General features: G+C 43.1%; 1 protein-coding gene across 2 annotated transcripts; it reads right to left on the minus strand.

Moving 5' to 3' along the window:
• Nucleotides 1–1,826: 1,826 nt before the first annotated feature.
• On the minus strand, nt 1,827–23,306 carry SLC30A10 (solute carrier family 30 member 10). 2 transcript variants are annotated; one of them, XM_085541167.1, is made up of 4 exons: nt 22,773–23,306; nt 10,846–10,929; nt 7,336–7,575; nt 1,827–6,606 (listed from the first exon to the last, which is right to left on the minus strand). In XM_085541167.1, the coding sequence occupies exons 1-4, from the start codon at nt 23,215–23,217 to the stop codon at nt 6,131–6,133; spliced, it is 1,245 nt and encodes a 414-aa protein (XP_085397293.1). In that variant the 5' UTR covers nt 23,218–23,306; the 3' UTR covers nt 1,827–6,130. The 2 variants fall into 2 exon arrangements, with proteins under 2 accessions (XP_085397293.1, XP_015712765.1); XM_015857279.3 differs by lacking the exon at nt 22,773–23,306 and adding an exon at nt 11,140–11,660.
• Nucleotides 23,307–24,118: the final 812 nt, after the last annotated feature.

Genomic DNA, 24,118 nt, shown 5'->3' on the forward strand with positions numbered 1-24,118 from the left:
ACCACACTCAAAAGGCACCGCAAATTCCAGACTGTTCTGGAGAGTTTGTGCTGAGCATACAACCATGCCTCTCCACCTAGAATTTTATAGCAAAATTTTACTGTGCCAGTAAAATGCAGTTAAAACTCAACAATAAATTTCATCTTTGCGTCAGCTTGTGACCTCAAAGAGCCAGAGGCTGACTCTTGACCACAGGACACACCTTCTCTCCCTCGACACTTTATCATGTATCTTTTATTTACCATGTACCCTCAAGTTTATTGAACCTCCACCTTGCCCAAACCAGAAGAATCACCCAACTTCATCCTGGCTTTGCTCTACATTTGACTGAGAACTTGACTGACCATTCATCACCCACTTGTGACCACCAGCATTTCCCCAGTTCCTACTATAACTTCAGAGCAGGTCAGGATCTCCACCACATCAGAAAAAATTTCAAGACAGATATCGTACACCCAACTGCTGAGAACCCAAAGCAATCTCCTAAAATATTCCTACAGACAGGTACGTGACTAAACCCACACATACACCATGCAAAAAAAGTCTGCACAAAGGCGACACAGATAAAGAGTAAATGCCTCGGTGTGGAGGAGAAGGTCTTGAATTCCAAGTACCTTATACCACATAGTTGACCAATAGAGAAAGCAGAAGATGTAGGAAGAGGCTAAATACTAAATCAGAAGCATCGATTAGCAGAACTAGGTAGCAACACAGCATCTGCACTAGGTTGCAGTCAAGATACCCACCTAGAGTCTCTATGGTGAACTAAAAATTCACTCCTGTATTAGAAGAGGATGGACTGCTCACAAACATCTGTCTACTCTTCATCCAAATTTACACAGAATCACAAAATGGCCCAGACTGGAAGGGACCTCAAGTACTATGAAACTCCAACCCCTCTGCCAGTCAGGGCCACCAACCTCCCAATTTACTAGACAAGGTTGCCCATGGCCCCATCCAACCTGGCCTTGAACACCTCCAGGGATGGGGCATCCACAACCTCTCTGAGCAGCCTGTTCCAACACCTCACCATACTCATAGTAAAGAACTTCCCCCTAACATCCAACCTAAATCTTCCCTCCTTCAACTTAAAACCTTTTCCCCTTGTCCTGCTGTTACCCACCCTTTCAAAGAGCTTACTCCCCCCTGCTTAGGCTCCCTTCAGATATTGAAAGGCTGCAATGAGGTCACCTCTCAGCCTTCTTTTCTCCAGACTGAACAAGCCCAGCTCCCTCAGCCTATCTTCACAGGGGAGGTGCTCCAGACCCCCAGTCATCTTTGTGGCCCTCCTCTGGACCCTTTCCAACAGCTCTCTGTCTTTCTTGTACTGAAGGCTCCATACCTGGACACAGTACTCCAGATGGGGCCTCACAATAGCAGAGTAGAGACAGACAGTCACCTCCCTGTCCCTGCTGGCCACCCCTCTCTTGATGGAGCCCAGGATCCCATTTGCTTTCCAAGCTGCAAGAGCACACTGCTGGCTCATGTTAAGTTTCAAACCCACCAGGACCCCCAGGTCCTCCTCAGCAGAGCTGCTGTCAAGCAACTGCTCGTTCCAGTCAATATAGATATCTGGGATTCCTCCAGCCCAAGTGCAAAACCTTGTATTTTTCTGTGTTGAACCTCATTAGGTTCACCTGAACCCACATTTCAAGTCTTTTGAGGTCCTTCTGAAAGGCACTCCTTCCTTCCATTGTGTCCAACTCAGCTTGGTAATTTACATTAATAAGCTTGTGGGTTAGGAGGAAACTTTACTCAAAGGTCTCAGCGTACCCCAAATTGACAGCAGCTTTCCATCATGACCATAAATTAAGCAGAACAACGGGTTTATTTAAAAATGCACTTTATTTACAACACATTCAAACTTCATTTTGGGAAAAAAATATAACTGTACATCAAACTTTCAGTTTTCCTCTAACAGTTAATAAAACCATAGCAAGATTTGCAACTCATTGGTTAGGCAATCATGGAGATTATATTTTGGCACATGATTTAAATCACATCATGAGCAGAAAAACTGGAAGAAGTTTTAAGCAACATAACTCCATAAGTGTAACAACTTCGTACAGTGACATCCTCAAACCAAGGTATCACCATTTAAATAAAGTATTTAACACAAAGCATTTCCACTGTACAGCAGAATAAGAAAAACCTATAGAAATCTTCATAGTGCTCAGATTACCTTTTCAGAATCATCCCCTCTACTCACTTTCTAATGAGAGATCCAAGTTTTCCCCTAAGCTGTTAATGACAGACTAATGAACACCTCTGATTTCATTATACCTTCTCAGGTCCAGAAACCAGCTTTCTTTAAAAAGATGTTTCAAGTGGAGCACAGGGGAATTTAAATACAATCTCAGTCAGATGACTCATTAGACAACAGACTTCTACTCAGACCAAAGGACATGAAACGCTCCTTGGAACAGCTCATATCAAACCATCCATCCATAGACCTCAGATTCAGAATAAAAGAGAATATTCAGGAAGGAAAGCATTAAAGTAGAGCAGGAAAAAGGGAAAGCCTGAGAAGAACTAAACAAGGTCAACAATCTGTTTGTAATGATAAAGTCACACAACAAAACCAAAGGGGGTGAGAACTTGAATAAAACGAAATGCAAAAATCAAACCAGTACATAAAAGAGGTATTTTAAATCATATTATAGGTACGTGTTCATGACCAGAAGGATAGCAAAATGGATCTACTTTTATTGTAAAGAATAAATATGAACATTAAAAGGGGAAGAAAAAAATGTTTTAGTTACAAGTCCAAAAAAAGATCTCAAAGAACAGAAAAGTGACTGAAAACTTGGTTTAAAAACAAATAAGAAAACAAAAAAAACACAAGAACAATACTGCTAAATTAAAAAAAAAAAAAAAAAAAAAAAAAGCCCACATTATTTTTCTTGACACAGAAGAGCAAAGGCAAGATTTGCAGTTGGGAGAGCTGCAATTGAATGTACATGGTTTGATGAAAGATCAGTATATGACAAGGTGACAAAAACCTGAATTCCCTTCAAACAAAGCTCATGACTGACGAAGGACAGCCAATTGCCTTTGCATTCAACGCTGTGTGAATTTACTCTTTCTCCAGAACCATTGCCAAGGCCAGCAAATGTCCTGTTGCCCTACAACTAGGTCACACATATGGCCATGGATCAGAGGGACACATAACATGAATACCTGTTTGAAAATTACCTCCTTAGCTAAGGGCAGTGATGGAAAGGTTGGGAGGAGGGAAAAAAATACACAAAAACACTGCAAGGGAAGATGAGTACTGTAATGGTGCGCTCAGAAAGGAGTACTTGGAGAGAAAAGGGTTGTGCAATCAATTCGCAGAAGTCAGAATTTTTCCATCACTGAATTGGAGGGAGAAATAAAGCAATTAAGTTAAAGAGGACAGAAAGGAGAATTTATGACAACACAACATGCTACAATGCTGAATTTAGAACAAGTGCCCATAAATAAGTGCAAATACTGAAGTGTATTGTACTTCAAAATGAGGTAAGCATAATTCAAGAGAATTGGAACACCAAGAAATTAAGGGAAATTAGCCAATACAAAATACACACTGATTGGAATGATGTCATTTATCAAAATAGAGAGGGACCACCCAGCAGAGCGTAGCTATCACAGGTTTAAAACAGGAGGAAAGCATTTTGTTGCTGAGCTGAAAGGAAAGCAAGGGTATCAGGTCAAAAACCTTTCCTGGGTAACCTGACAGCCCCTGCATGGAAGAACAAGGTTCATTTCATCACTGACATAGCTCTGTTGGCTTTGCTTGCTAATAAAACTGTTTGTGTTTTTTGATCTGCTTGTTTTCTAGACCTGAAGATTTCTACAGTCCTTGGTAGTTTCCTATTTATTCACAGTACATTCAACCAGACAAGAAAAATTGTTTAAGAATGTTACTTCATTGTATTTTCAAGTTACAACACTTCAAAAACATAAAAAATACATAACCACTGTTTCAATAAACACTGGAAAGATGAAGAAAAAGATGGTCCATTTCATCAAATGCCCAACATTATACATACTCATTTTCTCTAATTCCAGAGTAAAACAATACTGACACTCCACCCCTTAAACCATTCAATAAAATGCGTATATAAAAAGATTACCTGATTTAAGAGACAAATGCATAATTAAGAAATCGTGCTTGTTTTAAAGTTGTACATTCCTGCACGGATTCTGTCAATATTTTGGGAGCCTTCTACTCCAGTTCCAGAAAATAAATCTATATATTTGTTATTAAGATCTAAGCCCCTCCACTTAAACCTCATCACAGGTGAAAATGAGGACAAGAAACCTGAAGTAAGGGCTGTCTTACTTCACTCCTCATGCTCTCAAAGGACAGAGCAGTTCTTGAAATGCTTCCTGATTTTCATCAATATGTGCAAGAGCTGCAAAGCAAAATCTTGCCAATGGGATCAAACAGAACAGAGGATCAAGTCTGTAATGGTATTAGGATATACTTCATTTTTTATAATGAAAACCTACCATAAAAGGCTATAAATACTTTAATTCATCCAGGAACTGCTCAAGAAGGGTAAATACAAATGTGGAAGTGCTGCTATTAAACTGTTATCACACTGCTCCAGTAAACACAATTTTCCAAGCAGCAAAATACCCTGCTGTGTGTTTGAATATTCATTGATTTAATGTAATCATCCTTATTAAGGAGTTGTCTGCTTCCAAGCCAGCCTTTGCAAGGCTGGTATTTCTCCAGCCCAGCAGGAAATTGATTTGCCCTTTCTACTAAGTTGTCCCTGAGTTAAAGACACCACTATTTCATAAAGGTGTCTCCATGAATAGTTACCTAAATAGCCTGTCCAGGCCACAAGGAGCACTGAAAAGCTGCTTTCAATTGCAAAAATGTATTTGAAAGCTTCTGAAGGCTAAGAACTGCACTCAGTGTGGATTATGTAGTGAGTCCCCCTCTCCCAAAAAGCTGGAGAGCAGACCTGACCAAAATCCAACATTTGATGACTGGGCGTCTTCAACATGCACCTCTGGGCAGGGGGAGGGTTTAGATTTTTCCAATAAATCAACAAATAATTAGGACAAAAATAGGAAAACCTCCCAGTTTGTTTGGTTTTTGTTTGTTTGTTTTTAATATTAAAAAGGTCCCTCTAAGTGGTAACACTGTTTTATAAAACTTCAAATGGAATTTCTCAATGAAAATAAAATATTGTCTCAATAATAGAATTGCAGCATTTTAACTATTCATAATAGATGTACTAGCTTATTTATTCAGCAAGGATAAGGACAGATGCTAGAATTAAATATACCACAATTGTTCCCCACAATAACATCATGTCTGCTTTAACTTCTGTCATCTGGGAGGGAGGAGCAGGGGTAAGAACCGAGTTGTGTAATCACAACAATGAACTAGATCAAAAGTTAATTGCATGATTGCTTGCATTTTCATTTGCTAGAATCAATACCGACAAGGCTAATTCCTTACTTTCATGACACAACGCACGTCCTTTAGCATTGGGTATCTGTGATTAGCCTAAGGTTCCAGTATTATTAGTACAGAAGCAAGTCCATCTCCGGCTCTGCCCCTAAGCACAGGATTCAAGAAAATAATGCAAGCCAATTATTCCTGAGTGCTCTCCCTTCCATCAGTCAGACACCCTTAGTTGCATTCACAAGCTTCAGAAGTTCACAAGTTACTGGCTATGCAAAGTTGGTTCTGAGGATCAGTAAAACATCTCTATTTAAGTCCATTATAAACATACAGTACTCCAGCCCAGCACAATCATTAATTTGCTACAGAGCTCTCAGGAAGCAGCTCGCTTTCATTCCCAGTGGTACTGGCCATACGCTGCAAGCATCAGGGTAGACAGCAATACACCTCGCCCACTCAAGCAATAGGAACAAGCACACGGTTTGATAAGGAACTGTGCTAGGCTGTATCAGAAAGAAAAAAATCTTAGATGAACACAACACCTCTTATGGACATATGAAGCCTCATCTCAGATACACACTTTTTAGGTGTATTTTGGTTTACAGCTAAAGCACAGAAATCTTTTTGCCGTACCACCTTCAGCTACAACCACTGCTGGCACACTTTCCTGCCTGGACACCTTTATTCTATGAAAACATTTTGCAGGGTGGACAGAATGGTTTAAAATCGTGTACTGCTCAACTGTGACTTGTCATCAGACACTTCGCCATTTTTCATGTCTTTAACACCATTCTCTGTCAGCGGGGAGTCAATACGGATTTCAACATCACTTTTACTTGAACCATTGTCTTTACGCTGTGCAGAAAGGCAGCTATCATTTTTTTCAGTGTAGCCATTAGTTTTAGCCAGCGGTGCCTCCTGTTGACTGCAGCAGAGCTGAGAGTCACAAGCTTTTGAGATGCAAGGTGAGCTGCACAGGAGATTGGAGGTCTTGTGGTCAATGTACTCAGGCTGGATGGTCACAGAGTGGATTCCTGCTTCGTGGAAAACCTTCCGTATTTTATAAGCAGCATCTTGGTAATCAGTAGGGGTTTGGCACTTGACATGAAGAGTAGCAATGTTCTTGCCACCCGCAAGCTCCCATACATGCACCTCATGAAGGCTGCTAACCCCTGGGATGCGAGCTAGCCTGTCAGCTGGAAAACATAAGAGAAAGGTGTTAGAATGTCTGGTGTGCTGGCTACTTCTCATTGAGAACCTAATCCAAAAGCAGCAGACTCTGAGCAGTATTTTCTTAAGTACAGCTCTTTGAAAGACATCTCCTACCCACTGCCTTTGGTTCACAAACACTGGGTGAACACATAAAACAGGCCTTTGCCTTCTTTTGAGGTCCATCTCTGCCCAGGGGCCATTTATCTTCAGTTTGTAGCAGCAGTGCTGGAGCAGCACTTCCTTGGCCAAGGCCCATATATTCTGATTTGTTTAATCCTGAGCATGTGGAATTCCAAAAAGACCCACTAGACTACAACTAACCAGTGTAAACAGCACCAGAGAACTACAGAAGTAAGCAAACTTATAGGTATTTTCTAAGTTGTTTTGGAAGCCTTTCAGAAGACGCTGCTGCAGGTTTGGGAGATACTATAACTCAGTGCAGCTTCTTTCACAGTCACTCCACAAAAAGTATTAGCAGCTCAAGACTGGGTATTTCTGATGTATTGTTGGAGTACCACATTCTCAAAATACACGCTTTAACTAATCCACAGAGATTTGAGTCACGTTGCTAGGATACAGGCATGCGAGTATTTCACAGTTCTGGAGAATTTAGAACTATTACGAGTAAATCCAAACATGTCATTCCTGAAATAACATATGCATTGAAATACATCATTAAAATCAATAGCATTTCAACAACAAATGTGACTTACTCAGTAGTTGCATATTAACACCTTTGGGAACCATCTGCAACAAAATAATTGAGGTTTCTTTGATGAGCGGGAATGCTGAAGACAAGATTATGAACACCATAATTATTGTCAGGCTTGGATCGATGTAGCACTGCCAGTTACAGGGAGCATTAGCCTCCAGAGGAAGCACGTGGAAGATTGTAGCAGCAACTACCACAACAACAGATCCGAGTGCATCCCCCATAACGTGCAAAAGAACACCTGAAATAAATGACAGCTTCCATTAGTCTTTTTCTTCTCCCAACCCCATGAAAAACAAATAAGTAATATAAATAAATGCAATATTCCAAGCATTCATGTCACAGCTGGAGTTTTCAGTAACAGCTTTGAGAACACAGCAAGGAAAATACTGACTCTGAAACACAGCTCTCTAAATGGGATGCATTACTAGGGCACGCTAGCAACCGTAGTTCGACTGCAATACCATGGCAACATAATGTGTCTTTGCCTAAATGCCTGCAGATTATTTAGAGATCCTGGCACATACAATCTCAAATCTCAATTCAAAGTTGATGACTAAACCCTACCAGTTCTACCTTGGAAGCTAAATTACCAGAGACCACACCCAGGAAGTTATAATTACTCTCCTCCATCAGTTTCTACCACTCTGTTGAAACCCCTAAAAAAATCACCAAAGTGAAAACTACACAGTATCCATTCTTATGGTTTTAAGTGACCCCCACACTCCTGGTCGTTTAGATCAAACTCAATTACTAGTTTAAAACCTTGTCCTACAAACACCATTAGCCCTCAGACTAAAGAAAAGATCAGAACCTGGTTCATCAGGTGGCTGCACTCAAGGTGAAGACAAACAGGCTGTTGTAACAGCACTTTCAGTTGTGATTCAAGTGTAATGACCAAAGCAATGTTCTTGCTACAGTGTTACAGTACTGTAAGAACTTCTTTTGTGCTTCATTTTTCTCACTATTCAATCTTGCCTCCTCTTGTCATTATTATGAAACACTCTATTTTTCCTCAGTCTTTACTATTCAGACTCAAGACTTCATTCCAACCCATGTCTAATCTGTAGCATCACTAAATACGATCTTGATTTCTTTGACTATACTTTTTATTCACAGCAAGTGACAGAACAAAACAGGTAAATTCCTTTTAATACCCCTTATACAAGGGCTTTCCAAAGCTACTATCCAATGTACTCCTTCCCTCCAGGCTAGAGAAGCTGCAAAGCCCTCCTATGAAACTCTTCTAAAACACAACTTAGAGTTCAGGCTCTTAGGATGCTGGGCACTGGGGGTTAGGGGGGATTTAGAGCTAGAACCATGTCCATACTGCTGCTTCATGCCAGCTCTGGGCAGGAAGACAGACCCTCTGCATGGGGAATGCAGGCAATAGTCATTGAAGTTCCTTGGAATCAATGGGATAAGATAAGGAAGTAAAACTCGCACTGCATCCAGCTCTTTCTGTTGGAGTCAGCAAGTGCTGTGCCCCATTTGGCAAACTCCCACACGGTTTTACTGGCCCTAACAGTGTTGCAGTGTTTCCTCTTTCATTTATAAAATAATCTGGATTCAGTGTGTGCCCTCAGCTGCTGCACGAACAAGAGGGATAGGCAGGATGCAATTTCTACAGCAACTAACAAGAGAGCTGAGCTCCAAAGGAATAAGAAAGCCTTTCAAAAAGCAAGTTTTTAATTGAGAAATAAAGTAAGCACACCAATTCTGATATATTACTGATGTATTAGAATTGAGTGTGTGGAGTTTGGAAAATCCTTATTGAACTGAAAGGCAGAGTTAACATGATTAATACAAAGGGCTTGGTTATGTATCATACAATGAGCCCACTTCCACAGGCCACCAATGCTATGGCTATAAAGTAGAAAATGATTTTTTATTAAATAGAGTTGATATAATGAATCTACAGGTAAAACACCTCCCAGCAGCTTGTGTGGCAAAGTCTGAGCTACTCTGCATAAGCTCAAGATGTAAAAAGGAATTAATGTAGACTGTAGTAATTAATCCAGCTATGCAGAATATCTGGACTCCTATTCCTACCATTTTTACAGCCACTGCTCTGCCACCCCATTCTGCTCAGCCATGTTTTTCAGGCAGGCCCCGACTCTACAACATACAAGCTTTCTACCAAGTGGTTGTAGCTATATTAACTAACTTACAGCAGCAAAACAAAATCTGCTTTTGAATGATTCTCTTTCTACAAATCAAACACTTGTATCTTAAAATAACAGATACAAACCCTCCTCATCCTTCAGACATTTTGACACTTTCCAGTATCAGAATACTGAAGCACTGTTGTTCAGATAAGCAAAGACTTCCCTGAAATACACCCGCTATTTTCTTATTCTCCTCTTCTCCACCCCCGAAGATGACAGTCTGCTCCAGTACTTAGCACTCTAACACCATAAAATCCAGCAGTGCTTATGTCTAGCTATTCAGGCAAACATTCCTCCAGCACGTGGTGTAGTTTGCCAGGTGTCCTCCCCTACACACATATTTGCATAACACTGAAAACACATTTGAAGGACAGACACATTGTCAGCTGCCATGACAGACGCTCTGCCTGAAACCATGTGATGTCAATTAATCCACATGGCTCTAGAAGAACATCACACCTCTTCAGATGCTGATAAGTGACCATGGGAAACATGTCTTCATCTTTGCAGCAGCCCTCTCCTTGGGGGACAAGTCATTATGAAATATACTACTCCGAGTCCTGTGAGAAACAGGCATCTGAATACGTTTGCATATGAACAAACATACAAAGGGTCTTGGCTAATTTATCCCTAGAAATACCCATAACGTTTCACTCTGCAGGTAACAAGAGAGCTGCCAAAACATGGCACAGAGGGGGCTGACTCTGCCCCAGCCTCTCAGGGAGAGGTTCACAGTTCAAGGACCTAGAAAAACACATGCAGAGCAACCAGTTTCAGCACCTTTCTCCTCATATTGACTGCAAACCTTGGGATTATTAACAACAGGATTTAAATAAATTCTTTTATCTGCCCAAAAGCATTTAGAAGTTGAAAACTGCTCAACTAGTCACGCAGTGGCTTCAAAGAAAAGCCTCGTGGATGCTCACTTGACCTTCCTATACGGTCTCTAGCAGCTTATGCTCAGTGTGAGGAGTTCTGCCTCCATTCCAAAAAGTCAGGATGACAGAACCACTGGATACCTTGAGCTAGAAGGGTCAGAAGACCAAGGTCACGGAGTCCAACTCCAGGCTCCACACAGCACCACCCAGAATGCAAACCCTGTGTCTGACAGAATCACAGCTCAGCAGCAGACATCAAAAGAATCACAGCACAATCGCTCAGAGCCAAGGCAGCATCACATCAACTACTGTCACCCCGTTATCTCACTCAGCTAAGACCTTCATGCCAACCAGAAGATTCCTGGGCTGCATTTCATACTGATACACAGGGGGAAAAAAGAAATTAAATGGAAGCCTGCAAGTGCTGAACGTTAGGATAGCATTATTTAGCATTATTTACCATACCTCTGATGTTCAAAGCTTCGGACTTTTTCTCTACTTTTCTCCCAGACCCCTCCTCAGGGCTTTTTTGGTCATTAGGTGATTCACCTGCATTCAAAGAAGAAACGCTGTGTTGTGTATAAGTTCTACAAACAGAAAAAACATCAACCTTCTCACAACCAAGTTCTTTTCAGAAGGAAACGACAAGCACAGCCCCAGATCTCCCTCCCCCAGCACAAAGTACAAGGTGAGACGGGCACGGGACCGGGGGAGTAGGGGACAAAGGGACAGGGAGAGCGGGGTGCAGCCGAGAGGCACCTGCTTCGGCTGTGCCGTCCGACGGCCCGACCGCCCGCCCTGTCGGGGTCTTGGGGCGGCGACGGCGGCAGCAAGAAGCCCAGTTCTGGAAGACGAGCAGCCCCACTAGGTTGACGGCCAGGCCCAGGGCACCGACGATGAGCACCAGTTGGGCGTCGTCGATGCGCTCGGGCCGGGCGAGGCGCAGTACGGCTTCCACGAAGATGGTGAAGCAGAGGGCGGTGAGGAAGACGGCGTTGCTGAGAGCCCCCACCGCCTCCGCCCGGCTGTAGCCGTAGGTGGCTCGAGGGCCGCGTCGGGAGCGGCGGGCGATGCGCCCGGTGGACAGCCCCACGCAGAGAGAGATGAGGTCCGACAGCATGTTGAACGAGTCGGACACCAGCGCGATGGAGTTGCCCATATAGCCCGACACCAGCTCGGCAGCGAAGAAGCCGGTGGTCAGCACCAGCATGAAGATGAGGCGGCACGTCTTCCCCGAGTACCGCCCCATGGCGGCGGACACCGGCGCCCCTCTCCGCGCTAGGAGCGCCGCCGCGGCCTCCGCCGGCCCTTAACGCCGCCAGGCACCGCCCCGCACCCGGCACCGCCCGCCGCCCCGCTCCGCCCCGCCGGGCTGGGGGAGCGCCGCGATGGGGCCGAGCCGTGGGGAGGTGGCAACCGGGGGACCCCGAGCTGCCCCGATATGGGGTGGGGGTCACGGCGGGGAAGAGAAGAGAAGGCAACAGGGAGACCTCACTGCAGCCTTCTTGTGCTTATAGGGAGCTTACAAACAGTAGGCGGACCGACTTTTGATGTGGGCTGGTAGTAATAGGACAAGGGGGAATGGAATTAAACTAAAAGAAGAAAGGTTAGATGTTAGGAAGGGATTCATTAGTCAGAGGGCAGTGAAGCCCTGGCACAGCTGCCCAGGGAAGTTGTGATGCCCCATCCCTGGAGGCGCTCCAGGCCAGGTTGGGTGGGGCCCTGGGCAGCTGAGCTGGGGGGGGGGCAGCCCTGCCCATGGCTGGGGGTCCAAAACAGGACTTTGGATCCCCACAGTGTTTTTCACGTTTGACATCAGAAAATAAACGTGTCAAAAAGAAAAAGCTTATTGTAAAGACAATCCCAGTAGTGGGAGCAGGTAGTGTAATTACATCAGCACACATTGCAGCTGTAACATTCAATCTACCAATATGCAATGAGAGATTTTAAACAGTAGTGCCAGATAAAAAAGCAGTTAGAAGAAAAAACAGAGAGAATACAGATATATACAAGTGATAGGAAGTAAAAGATGACAAACTGTATCTTCTTTGATAGCAAATGCTGCCTCTGGAGCTTTGCAATCACAAAATTCACTGAATCCCAACTCATTGGAGCTGCATAGAACTGGAATGAACTACCAGCAGACTGTAGGACTGTGTGTAATGGTGGCTGGAACATCATTAATCCTCCTGTGTAAAACAGACATTAATTCTCTTTGAAAAATATAACATGTCAGAGCCCGGAACTCACTTCAAAAACACAAAAATATCCCCGTGGCTTTGAAGAAATAGCACTAAAATGTTATTTTCACCAAATAAGGCTGTGACTAAGTGCCGTCGGATGGAGCACAATTAAGGATGACTCACTGAGCAAGCCAGCAGCAGCACATGCTGAGAGCCTTGGTTCTGCTCTGATCCTTCCTCCTCCTCCTCCAGAGCCTTTAGTCTCACCCCAGTTTTACTTTCTATCCTCTGAGCACTTAGCGAGTGTTCCTTTGGACCTGATCACATTCTCCTCTTTGCTGACTTCTGACCGGTTATTTAGGCAGGCCTCTCCCTTTGCCCTGTAGCTGTCGTAATGCCTCTTGAGAGCCCATGCTCTCTCCCCAGGTCCATTCACCAGGGCAACACAACCACCTCAGTGCTATTTAAAAGTGCTGATGAGTGGTGCACAGAGTGCCTTGAACACCTGGCACATGAAAAGGCTGGAGCCTGTAGGCGTGCTGTGCATCTCTGGCATTCAGAAGGGAAGCTGCCTCATGTGTAAGAATTTTACCAATTCCTGCTTCTGTTTAAGGAGAGGAAACAACAGCAACAGGATTTCTAGCAGTGTTGGAGGTCAAGATGAAGCTGATGAATAACACAGAAAGAGCTGGACAACCTTTATAAACCTCCTAATTAGGACTTGTTCAAGCCAAAATATTCAGAAACAGAGTGAACGGGGCTATTTGGGCTGATTGCCCCATAGGGAGTCAGCCCCTTAAGCCAGCAGCCAACCCCTACTTGTGGCCATATGAAATACTCAGATAGCAGGCACAGCAGGGGAAGCATATATGCTGCTTGCCCAGGCTACCATCCTTTAAATATCTTCAGCACAAGCAAGTCTGTGAGTTAGATATTTCTGCTTTTAGTATCCTTCAATGGATTTATCCTCATAGAATCACAGAATGGTAGGGGTTGGAACAGACATCTGGAGATCATCTGGTTTAACACCCCACTAAGCACGTTCCTTACAGCAGGTTGCACAGGTAGGCATCCAGACAGGCTTTGAATATCTCCAGAGAAGGAGACTTCACAACCTGTCTGAGCAGCCTGCTCCACTGCTCTGTTGTTCTGACATTAAAGAAGTTCTTCCTCGTGTTTATATGGAACTTCCCGTGTTCCAGCTTATGAGCACTGCCACTGAAAGAAGCCTGGCCCCAGCCACCTGCCTCCTACTGATCAGATATTTATAAGCACTGATAAGATCCCCCCTCAGCCTTCTGCAGGCTGAACAGCCCCAGGTCTCTCAGTCTTTCCTCATACAGGAGATGCTCCAGGCCATCTCTGTGGCCTTCCGCTGGACTCTCTCCAGGAGATCCCTGTCTTTCTTGAACTGAGGAGCCCAGAACTGGACACAGCACTCCAGATGTGGCCTCACCAGGGCAGAGTAAAGGCGTGGATCACAACCCTTGACCTGCTGGCCACACTCTTTGTAATACAAGCCTGGGATACCATTAGCCTTCTTGGCCACAAGGGCACACTGTTGGCTCTCCCATGTATTTGTCCAGCCTTTCACTCACCCGTGTCAACACATCTACCCTAGCACAAAGCATCCACCTTTGTCTCTCTGTTTTGGACCTGGATCCTCCAACAAATGTTGGACAAAATGACAAAATGAACAGTGAAGGACTATTGGCCTTCCCTATACCACTCATGCTTTTGTAGACTGTGACCACTTCTACCTCAATTTACCCCTTTTCCAGATGACGGGTTAACATCTACTTAGTTGTTCTCTACAAGGAAGCCATCACCAACCATGGAAAAGAGAATATCACTATATTAGGAAATATTAGACAACAACAACAGCAGTAATAATGATCATGTTTTTCCACTGCTACATGAAGAACAAAAATAACATTACTCACAGCCTCATGTTGCTATAGAATTCAGATAGTTTTAAAAAACTGCAAAAACAAAGAACTAATTATGGACAGTATAATTAAGAGAGCTCAGCTACTTGTGCTTATCAAAGTCCTAAGTGAGATTACTTCTCAACCCAACATAAAAGTGAGATGATTTATGAAAGCTGTTTCAAGAACTATCTGGAAGAAGCTAAAGGATGAAAGAAACAAACACCCACTCAATTGTACGTGAGGAAGGAGAGTCATGCCGCATGGAGACTAAAGTGAGAGAACTAGTACATTTGCACTAAAAAGATGAGGCTGATGTCAGGCTCGTCACATGTAAAGACAGCATCCCAATCTGTAAGAGCCCACAACCCAGTGGGTGGGTGAGACTGGACCTTTGCACTTGTGTTTCTCCTCTCGCACAGAGCCCAAAGCATCTCCACTCCCAGTGACAGCATTGGAAGGTTTGCATTTCACACAGCAAAATGCTCCAAGGGGCTTTGTAAGATGGTTGTCTTTCGTGAAGCTTGTTTCTGTAAATTAGGAATACTGGGTTCAATTCATAACTATCCTAAACTGAAGCAATGTGGTTGGTTCCTGTCACAGATAAATTTGACCACAAGATGAATCACAAAAGAAACACCACCAAACTTCAGTGCAGAAGGTGGCTGTTATGAGACCACTCTGTTTGCAGGTCTTTTGTTCCAAATTGTTTGTTCAGTGCATTTTTATCTTACCTAATTCTAGTTAGAATCAGAAAGGGGGGTTATTTTAGCATACACAAAAGAACTGAAGGACTGGAAAACCATTAAATCTGCTTCGTTCCAGGCAGCAGATTCCTAAAAGATGTCCCTCCAGTACAGCTCAGCAGCTGGGGTGAGAGTTTGGCCAGCCTGCCCTGTGCCATGCAGAGGTCACAGCTCTTCCCAACAGTGCCGGAAATGTCCCATGCAGAGAGCACCTTTTCCTTGCCTTAAGTCAGTATGCTCTAGCACTGTGCTAGTGCTTCCCTGAGCATTTCATCTACTTGGTAATTCACTTCTAAAAATGTGCAGATTTGCTACATTTCCCATAGCTGTGTAATCCCATACAACCTTTCCAACCCTGATTTAATTTAGGTATCAGGCAATAACACAGCATGTTGCAAAGGTCTTGAAGAGGAGTCAGCCAATCACTCATTTCATCATCATAAATTATATTGAATCCCAATGCAAAAACTTCTTTTTCTGTCCCAGCAGCATTTCTTGACTGAAGCTGACATCAAACCTGTGCATGCAGAGATCTATGCAGAATAACTGTTCAAATAAAACAACAATCAACATATATAATGTGTCCTTAAAGTTACCTGTTATATTTAAGTGCTTTATGACTTTGGACTGTTTGAGCCCTTTTATTTCCTTACAGCTCACCACAAATACTGTGACGTAACTCAGCCAGCCCATCTGCGCCATTACTATGAAGCTGGTTCAAGGTTGACAGCGAATGTAGGTAATCAATCAAAGTTCATCAGTACCAGTACTGTTGGAATCTAGGTTCACAAGTTTTGATCTTACCCTTATGCAATTATTTCAACCATTCAGGGATGCTTTTCTGTCTTTCCTGATGGACTTTAAAATACTCATTCTGCATTTTCCATGTTGGCCAAAAGGAAGCCCCAAAACATTTGCTTCTGCCTGTTTGGATACAAAATTTTCTCTCAAAAAAAGACTGGGATCGGTAAAGTGTCTCTCTTTAGATTCGTGTTTGAGGCCTTATTAGAAGAGAATAAAGCATGAAAGAACAAATCTGAAGGAAATTCAGAGAAGCATGTTGCTAAGTAGAATGACACACTGTCTTCCCATCTGCCTTGTCTTTCTTAAAGATGCTGGACTAGAGCTTCAGTTAACACAAATTAACACAGATCTGGTCACCTTTTGGGATAGCTGCTCAGAAAAGCTTTGAAAGGCTTTGGTGAGGATTATTTGTCACACTGTTGACAATAACTGTCAACTAAAAAGACCTGCAGAGAAGATGTGTTCAGTCTTAGCTACCTGTTAAGCACTTTAGTTCAAGATTCCCTTGCTTTCTTATTCTATTTGAGAGCACAAACTCCAACAACACTATGGAAATCAGAGCCAGAAAGTCTATATATGGGGTTACAGTAGGCTTTGGTTAATGCCATACCAATGCACGGACACCTCTGGGAATTATAGGATTAAATCCATATAGTGTATGTCTCCTCGTTTACACAAATTGCTCTAGTAAGTATCTAGGAATTGGATTATGTGGTGCACTACATGGGAAGCATAAATCGGTGAGGATTCATTGTGTGACTCTTTGTTGGTAAACTCAAGTGCTGCACATGTGACAAGCATCTATCCATGAATTTTTCCTCAGGGAAAAATAGCATAAATCTTATGAATAGAGGTAAAATGGATGTAGTAATGCTGGTCCTGAAGAAATGCTTTCAGGCTTGTGTGAGTAGAACAAACACAGTAAGCCCAAGGTTTGCTGCTATGGGTGTTACACCCAGAGCTCCTCAACATTCTTTATGAGGGCCCCCATGCCATCGGACTGGCACAGTCTGGCACCCTTTCAGCAGTGCCTTGAGAGAAAAACCTGTCCAAGCCAGGTAATGCATTTTTCTCTTCTTAAACTTAGATGAATAAAATTGTTTTAAGCATTCATAAGAAGATTACTGCCTTCCAGGGACAGAGCAATCCCATGTATTGGCCACTAGTATCCTCTGTCCATTTTACCTAGCAGAAAGACAGCCAAGTCAGACAAGTCACCTTTTCTTTACATCACAACAAATGGGGATAAAGGATGAGTCCTTTTAGGGAGTCTGTGAGATCTGCAGCTCAAGTCACTTTGTAAGGAAGATTTCATGAGAAGAAGATGGAAAAAGAAAGTAAGTGTAGGTATTTCCACATAGCACAGGTCACACAGCAGCATAGCTCCCCAATTTAAAGTAGTTTTGAGCATTTAATAAGTATTTCTAATCCCTAGAGCGCTTTTGTCTCTTGGCAATATACATTACTGGGTCTGCTGAGTCAAGAGAGAGCAGAGGAAAATACAATTGCTTTTCAATATCTGCACAGCTCACCTGGTCTCCTCTAGGATGCCCCATGGCATTAAGATTCAGGTCAAGCAACCTCTTATTCACTTCTTTTAGCCAATATCAATATTGAATCAATATGCTTGCAACAATATGTGCAAAAATTGAGTTCAGAATATTACACCAATGAAGTCTTCCCAAATCACCCAGCCAGTTAAAGCTGGTCCCTCTCTTCATCTCACTACACTCACACACACAGAAATCCCCAACCCACACTCCTGCCTACTAAAGCCTGGAAAAAGAGATAGGCCCCACAGCAAGCTTCAGAATAAACAATCATAACTCTGCATAAGGTCCAGGAAAAGAAAGAAGGTATGTTTTCCGGACTGCCAGCTTACATGTCACTTCTTATCTGAGAGGCAGGTTGCTCATGCAAAGTGAGATAGGAGAATGGAGACCCAGTGGTCTTATCACATAAGAAGCTCAGGCGCATCTGCTACATTGTGCCTACCATCATAAAATTAAGCCACTTGGCTGCAGACACAGAATGTGTTTTATTTAGCTGATTGTGCACTGTGTGAGAACCGTGAGTCTTTTTGTTAGAAGACTAGAACGGTTTATCACAGCCCCAGTCACTGCAGGCATGGCTCATTATCAGACAGGTCGGGCAGGGCAGTGTCTTCTTCTGGTCCTACATCCCCTCCGTACAGATCACAGGACAACAGGACAACTGTTTTCTCCAAGTGAAATCTTTATTCATTTTCCCAAGACAAACAACAAAGAATTTCTACAGCCAGACTAACATGGTGCTTTTCAAACTGCAGTCCCCTTAGGGCTGAAAATCCAGCAGAAATGAGTAGAACAGACAATTGCACTGAGCTACACAAACAGAAGAAAGCTGACCTGTGTGTGCAGTGAAACAGACTTCTGCATTTTTATGACGGACTATAAAGTGTATAGCCAGTATTAAAGCTGTCTGGTATTTTATTATAAGAGCCTGAGGTTTTTTTCAGCTGCTTATTACACCGCCATAATCTTCATTTCTGTGCCAAAACTTTCTGTGTAAGATACTGAACCTCAAAAATGGTCCGAAAACTCTGGTTAAAGCTGATTTGTCATTTCCAACAGCAACAGTAAGAAAAGTGTTCTGTGAATGTTAAATGCTGGCAGAAGTTTGTCAGGGAAGCTTTAATATTTCTACTTTTTAGCAAGTATTTTCAGTCAAATCAATAACCACTGCTTCCACGTTGCTATGGTCAGCACAGCTGGCCTACACACCTCTGCATAGCAGCTCCAGCAGAATGCAGAAGTATTTTATACCTGTAGTAGCTGCTCTAGGCTAGTAGCAAGAGAAAGAAGAGGGGCACACCCTCTCTGTGCTCTTGCTGACCTCTACCTATAGCACTCATGGAGCACAGAGAACTAGGCTGCTTGAATGAAGTGCAGGGATGGACCTAGATATATGCCTTTACCTCCAGGATGGAGATAGAAACAGCAGAGAATGCAGTTGGAAGTGGACTCAAAGAGATTCAAAGGGTAGCAAGAACCAGAGAAAAGGCAGGAGAAAGGGGAAGAAGTGAGAATTGAGAGGCCTATGGGTGGAGGGAGTCAGCGAGTCCTGCCCATAGGAGGAGAGCAGAGGCTGTGGGGGCTGCTCAAAGAAAGCACACTTTGTTTGTTTGTTTGTTTTCCTTGACAGAAGTACTTGTACTAAAATAAGAACCTGAGGAGAAGATGCCACAACGAGCTGAACAAGGAGAAGCACAGCAAGGGAGAAGGATGTGAGCAGCACCCTCAGGGCCCACTGCCTCGTAGATCTAGCCTGCAACAAATGTTGACTGAAACGCTCTATTTTTTCACATGGAATTTTTCAAAGGAAGCAAACAATCACCTGGAAGAGAGAGGAGGGCTGTTTAGATCAACCCCCTGCTTGGGGAACAGAGATTTGAAGCAAAGTAAGAGGAGGTCTTCTCCATGAAATTTTATTCTTCAAAGATTACCATAGTCAGGAGATTGCATAGGTGTCATTGAGGGTATCGCTTGTGCACAGCTGGATTGCCACAGTGAGGTTCAGAGATCATGACCGTCCCCTTCGATTTCTGCTAGAAGTGTTGACACACTAGAAAATTTCCCTCGACAAGCAAGAGAAAAGATTATCTCTTTCTTATACACAAGATGACCAGAGTGAGATTGAATCCCTCGTTTCATGCTTCATATATATTTATATACATATGCATATATATAGGCTGAGAGAGCTGGGACTGTTCAGGCTGGAGAAAAGAAATCCTCATAGACAACCTGTCAGTATCTAAAGGGGTCCTGTACGAAAGGAGGGGACAGACTCTTTAGTAGGGTCTGTTGTGATAAGACAAGGATAAATGGTTTCAAACTAAAGGAGGGGAGATTTAGAGTGGATTCAAGAAGGCTTTTTACAGTCAGGGTGGTAAGGCACTGGCACATGTTGCCCAGAGAGGTGGTGGACTCCAAGTCCCTGGAGACATCCAAGGTCAGACTGAAGCACCCTGATAGAGCTGCAAGTGTCCCTGTTCACTCTGGGGGATTTGGACTAGATAGCCATTAAAGGTCTCTTCCAGCTCAAGCGATTCTATGATTCTGTAGTATGAACAAGTAGATAGCTCCGAAAGTAATCCCTCCTATTTCTTTCAATGGAAGCTATAACAAATACAAAGAGCACAATATCAGTATCTGATAGAGCAAATACTCAGCTACAAAACCTTATTTTTCAACAGTCACCACCAATAGCTACGCATCTTCACCACGCTCATAACTATCTGTATCAGCAGAGATGACACGCTATCATTATTGCCACTGTTGAGACACACCATCCACCACCTCACTGCACTCTCATCCACTGTTTGGTCCCCATAAATTGTTCAGCAAGCGCTGATGAGTGTCACGATGGGTGCCATTTTTCCTGCTTTGAGGAATCCAGTGACATACCTTTTCTTCCTCTGTGCTGACAAGTCAGTCACCATTTTGTCAGACTGCCCCTCTGCTGCTATCTGTTGTACGGCAGCAACATGTAATGGAATATTGGTGGGAAGATTCAGCCTCTGCGGCCATACCACCAACATTCACCTCAGTCATCATAAAATAGGAGGCATTACTTTCGGAGCAGCCCTTTTATTATTATCGGCATATAAAGCACACGGATACACTTTTAAGACTAGAGGTTTTTTTGTTTTTGTTTTTGTGGTTTTTTTTTGAGGAATAACATTTTAAAAGTTACAATTCCTATCCAGGTTGAATGTGGAGAGAATTAGAGGAAATAAATATGAAATTTCACCTAAACTGGAATTAGAAAATAGAGTCAAGAAATCCTAGAATGGCTTGGGTTGGAAGAGACCTTTAAGATCACCTAGATCCATATCCCCGCCATGGGCAGGGACACCTCTGATCGACCAGGCTGGTCAGGGAAGAAAATGGTATTGCTTTGCCATTTGTGACAGAGAAGATGAACATTACCAGAAATGGTGACAAAACCACAGACAGACGTATGTGCTCTGTTTATGATGTGGGACAACTCTCATCCCTACCTTAACTCACTGAAATGCAACTGAAAGTAACACAGAGCTTCCAGGCGTTTCTCAGAGCAGAATCTCGATGTGCGTCCACAGGAGGGAGAGGGATTGCTATGCAGACCCACTGAGTTGTAGAAGCAACAAAACCAGCATTTACCTATGCAACTGCATTGATTTCTTTTAATCACCTTGTTGCCTGACACTCTCCATCCGTGTCTGTAAGTACTGAGGTGTTTCTCCTCCGTGACTGCACCCAGAGGCACAGTTTTCTTCTAGGGTAAAACAGACTTTCTTCCAAGAAGCCATCACAAACTGAGGTTATGATGTTGCAAGGAAGTGGTGACAGTCCAAGAATCCCAATAAATCCCTTTGCCAACTAAATACTACTACGGCTCTTGTCTAAGAGCAGCTTAGATTTTAAAGAACTAGGTGTCTAAACAAAGAGGCAGACAAAATAAGCTGTCCATGTGGCTGTGGTGTTGCAAACCAGTAAGGCTGTACCTTTACAATTATGTAGAGGTAGTTTTAATAACGATTAGAAATATTTTCCACTATTATCCATCAGACACTGAAATGTAAACTGACAGGCTGTAATTTCAGCACAGGAGCACAAGAACCTCCAAAAGCCCTGTCCAGCCTTAAAGTCAAATATAAGATGTATCAGATATCACCTATAGCAGTACATAAAAGCAGCAGCCTTATTAAATGGGTCTCTCAGCTTTCCCTCAGGGTGTCCAGTAAATGTTTTGCAAATGCTGGGTTCCTATCCTAACTGAAATATTCCTGTTTCAAAGAACTATGCTTGTACGAACATGCACATGCATGTAACTTACATCAAGTAAAGGCATTTTCTGCAATAATAAAATAAAGGGTCTCCATCCCTTTGGATATGAAATTCCTATGCTGAAATCTGAAAATCGAATTGCTGAGAAAAAAGCAAACTAAAAGGTGAAACCCTCCATGCACTCAATAGAACCTCCTGCAAACTCTTGACGGAGTTTGCAGTCAGTGAGATTTTTGCAGCTGTGTGGTGGGAAGATTTAGGTAGCAGAGAACAACTACTTCTCCCTTCTCTCTTTAAAGCTCATGCTAATGATCAATGGCAAAGAGCACTGCAGCTCTGTATCCACAGGTTTTTCAGAACTCAGATACTCTCAGAATAGTCGTCTTTAACTGTGGTGCCAAATTAAAGAAGGCTGAGAATCCCTTTTTGCATTGACCTATTATTTTGTCCTGTACAAAATATACTTCTCAAAGGATAACCAAGTCCTGGACAAAAGTTAGAACAGAACTACTCAATTATTGGCAGTTACTGATTGTGGATAACTGGTATTTCAGAAGTAGTTTTTTCCTGAGTATCTCCTTATGGTCATGGCACATCTGTACAACACCTTGTCTTGTGTTTAGCCAGACAGAGGATTAAGAGGAAAATGCATCTTGCAAATCACTGTTCTCTAGAGAAAGCCACCAAATAAACCACACATTACTTACTTAGAGGAGCATATAGTTACAGCTGCCTTACAGGTTAAGCAGAAAACACATACACATTCAGACACAACATCCATTGCCTTGCTAACCAAAAAATGAAATCACATGGTGTGATAGTACTCACCTGTCTCAGAAAAGCAGTAAATAGTCTCTACACAATTGAGTAATTGGAAACATAGAAGGCTGAGATGTAAAGTGGCTGCATTAGGTTATTTACCTGTTTCAGGGTCTCCTTGAGGTGCATGACAGAAACAGCAGTCCATGAAGACAATGTAGTTCAACACATTGAAGAACAGACCTACGATCCCGACAATGAGGACAAGCAGTGCTTTCTCTGTCTTCTGAGGGTTGATGTACCTCTTGATTGCCTCAACGAAGATGCTGAACATGAGAGCAGTGGCAAAAACAGAGTTGCCAAAGGCTCCCAGCACATCTGCCCTGCCGAAGCCAAAAGTGTTTGCCTTGTGCCATCTGATCCGACTGAACCTCACACCGAGCAACCCGATGATCATGGAGACGAAGTGAGAGAGAACTGCGAAGGCATCTGAAGCTAAGGAAAGAGAATTGCCAATGTACGCTACTGAGATCTCAACAGCAAAAAGCACGATGCTTAAAAGGGACATGAAGATGAGCCTGCTGCTCCTCCCTGAGTAGCGACCCATCTCTGCTGCTCCCTTGTTTTCGGGCTGCGGTTCTGCAGGACCGAGCTGTGCGAGGGACGATTCCCTTCTGCGCTTCTGCCCTCCACCTGTCAGTGCTGCTCACATGCACAAGCTGCTTTTATAGGCAGCGGTAAAGCCATAAATCAGTTTAAAGGGCACGTTAGCAACATTCCTCATGTGAAGGCAGCTTAAAGGCTACTCTCTTGTGAGTGCCCCACCCTCAGAAGATGTTGGGTTGTTTTTTTTTCCTGCAAAACTAAAAACAAAAAGAGACAGGTTACCGGGAGCTTTAGTGCTTATTGCCGTACTCAATGACATCAAAAACAAGGCCCGGATAAGAGAGCCTAAGAAGGTGGCCTTAGAATTTTAAGCAGCTATAGAAGAAATTTCTTTTACATAGAAACATCCTCTGATATCTGTTTCATACACTTCTGTTGTCAGTAGCTTCAGGACTGCTCCTATGTACTTGAAGTCCATGCTTGGTTGGCATTACTTTTAAGAACACAGTGAACATGAACTACTTGGGTAGGCAGTTGAAAATGTCTAAAGACAAGGGATTTGTCCTCCCATTTTAGCAACCTAGAGTTCTCAAATGCTCATAACTGTGGCATGTTCTAACATTGCCCATGGAAACGAAGCCAGACTGGAAGCCATTTTCTAAACATGCTCCCAGTAAATACGAAGGCTGAACAACAAACCCAAAGTGCATTGTTTATTTCCCATTTACAAATCCCTTCCCAACTCAAAGCGCCATCACAATCCTCTTATGCTTGCGAGGAAAAGAGGCAGATTTGAGGAAAACACAACAGAAGCTAAGGGGAAACTAAGAGATGCAGAAGTGCCAGTTTATGCCTTATGCCATTTCTGGAACAGATCAAAAAGAACCCGAAGCAGACACTCT

The sequence above is a fragment of the Coturnix japonica genome, chromosome 3, assembly GCF_054131305.1.
Source record: "Coturnix japonica strain WE chromosome 3, WE-NBRP24, whole genome shotgun sequence".
NCBI classification, from domain to species: Eukaryota; Metazoa; Chordata; class Aves; order Galliformes; family Phasianidae; genus Coturnix; species Coturnix japonica.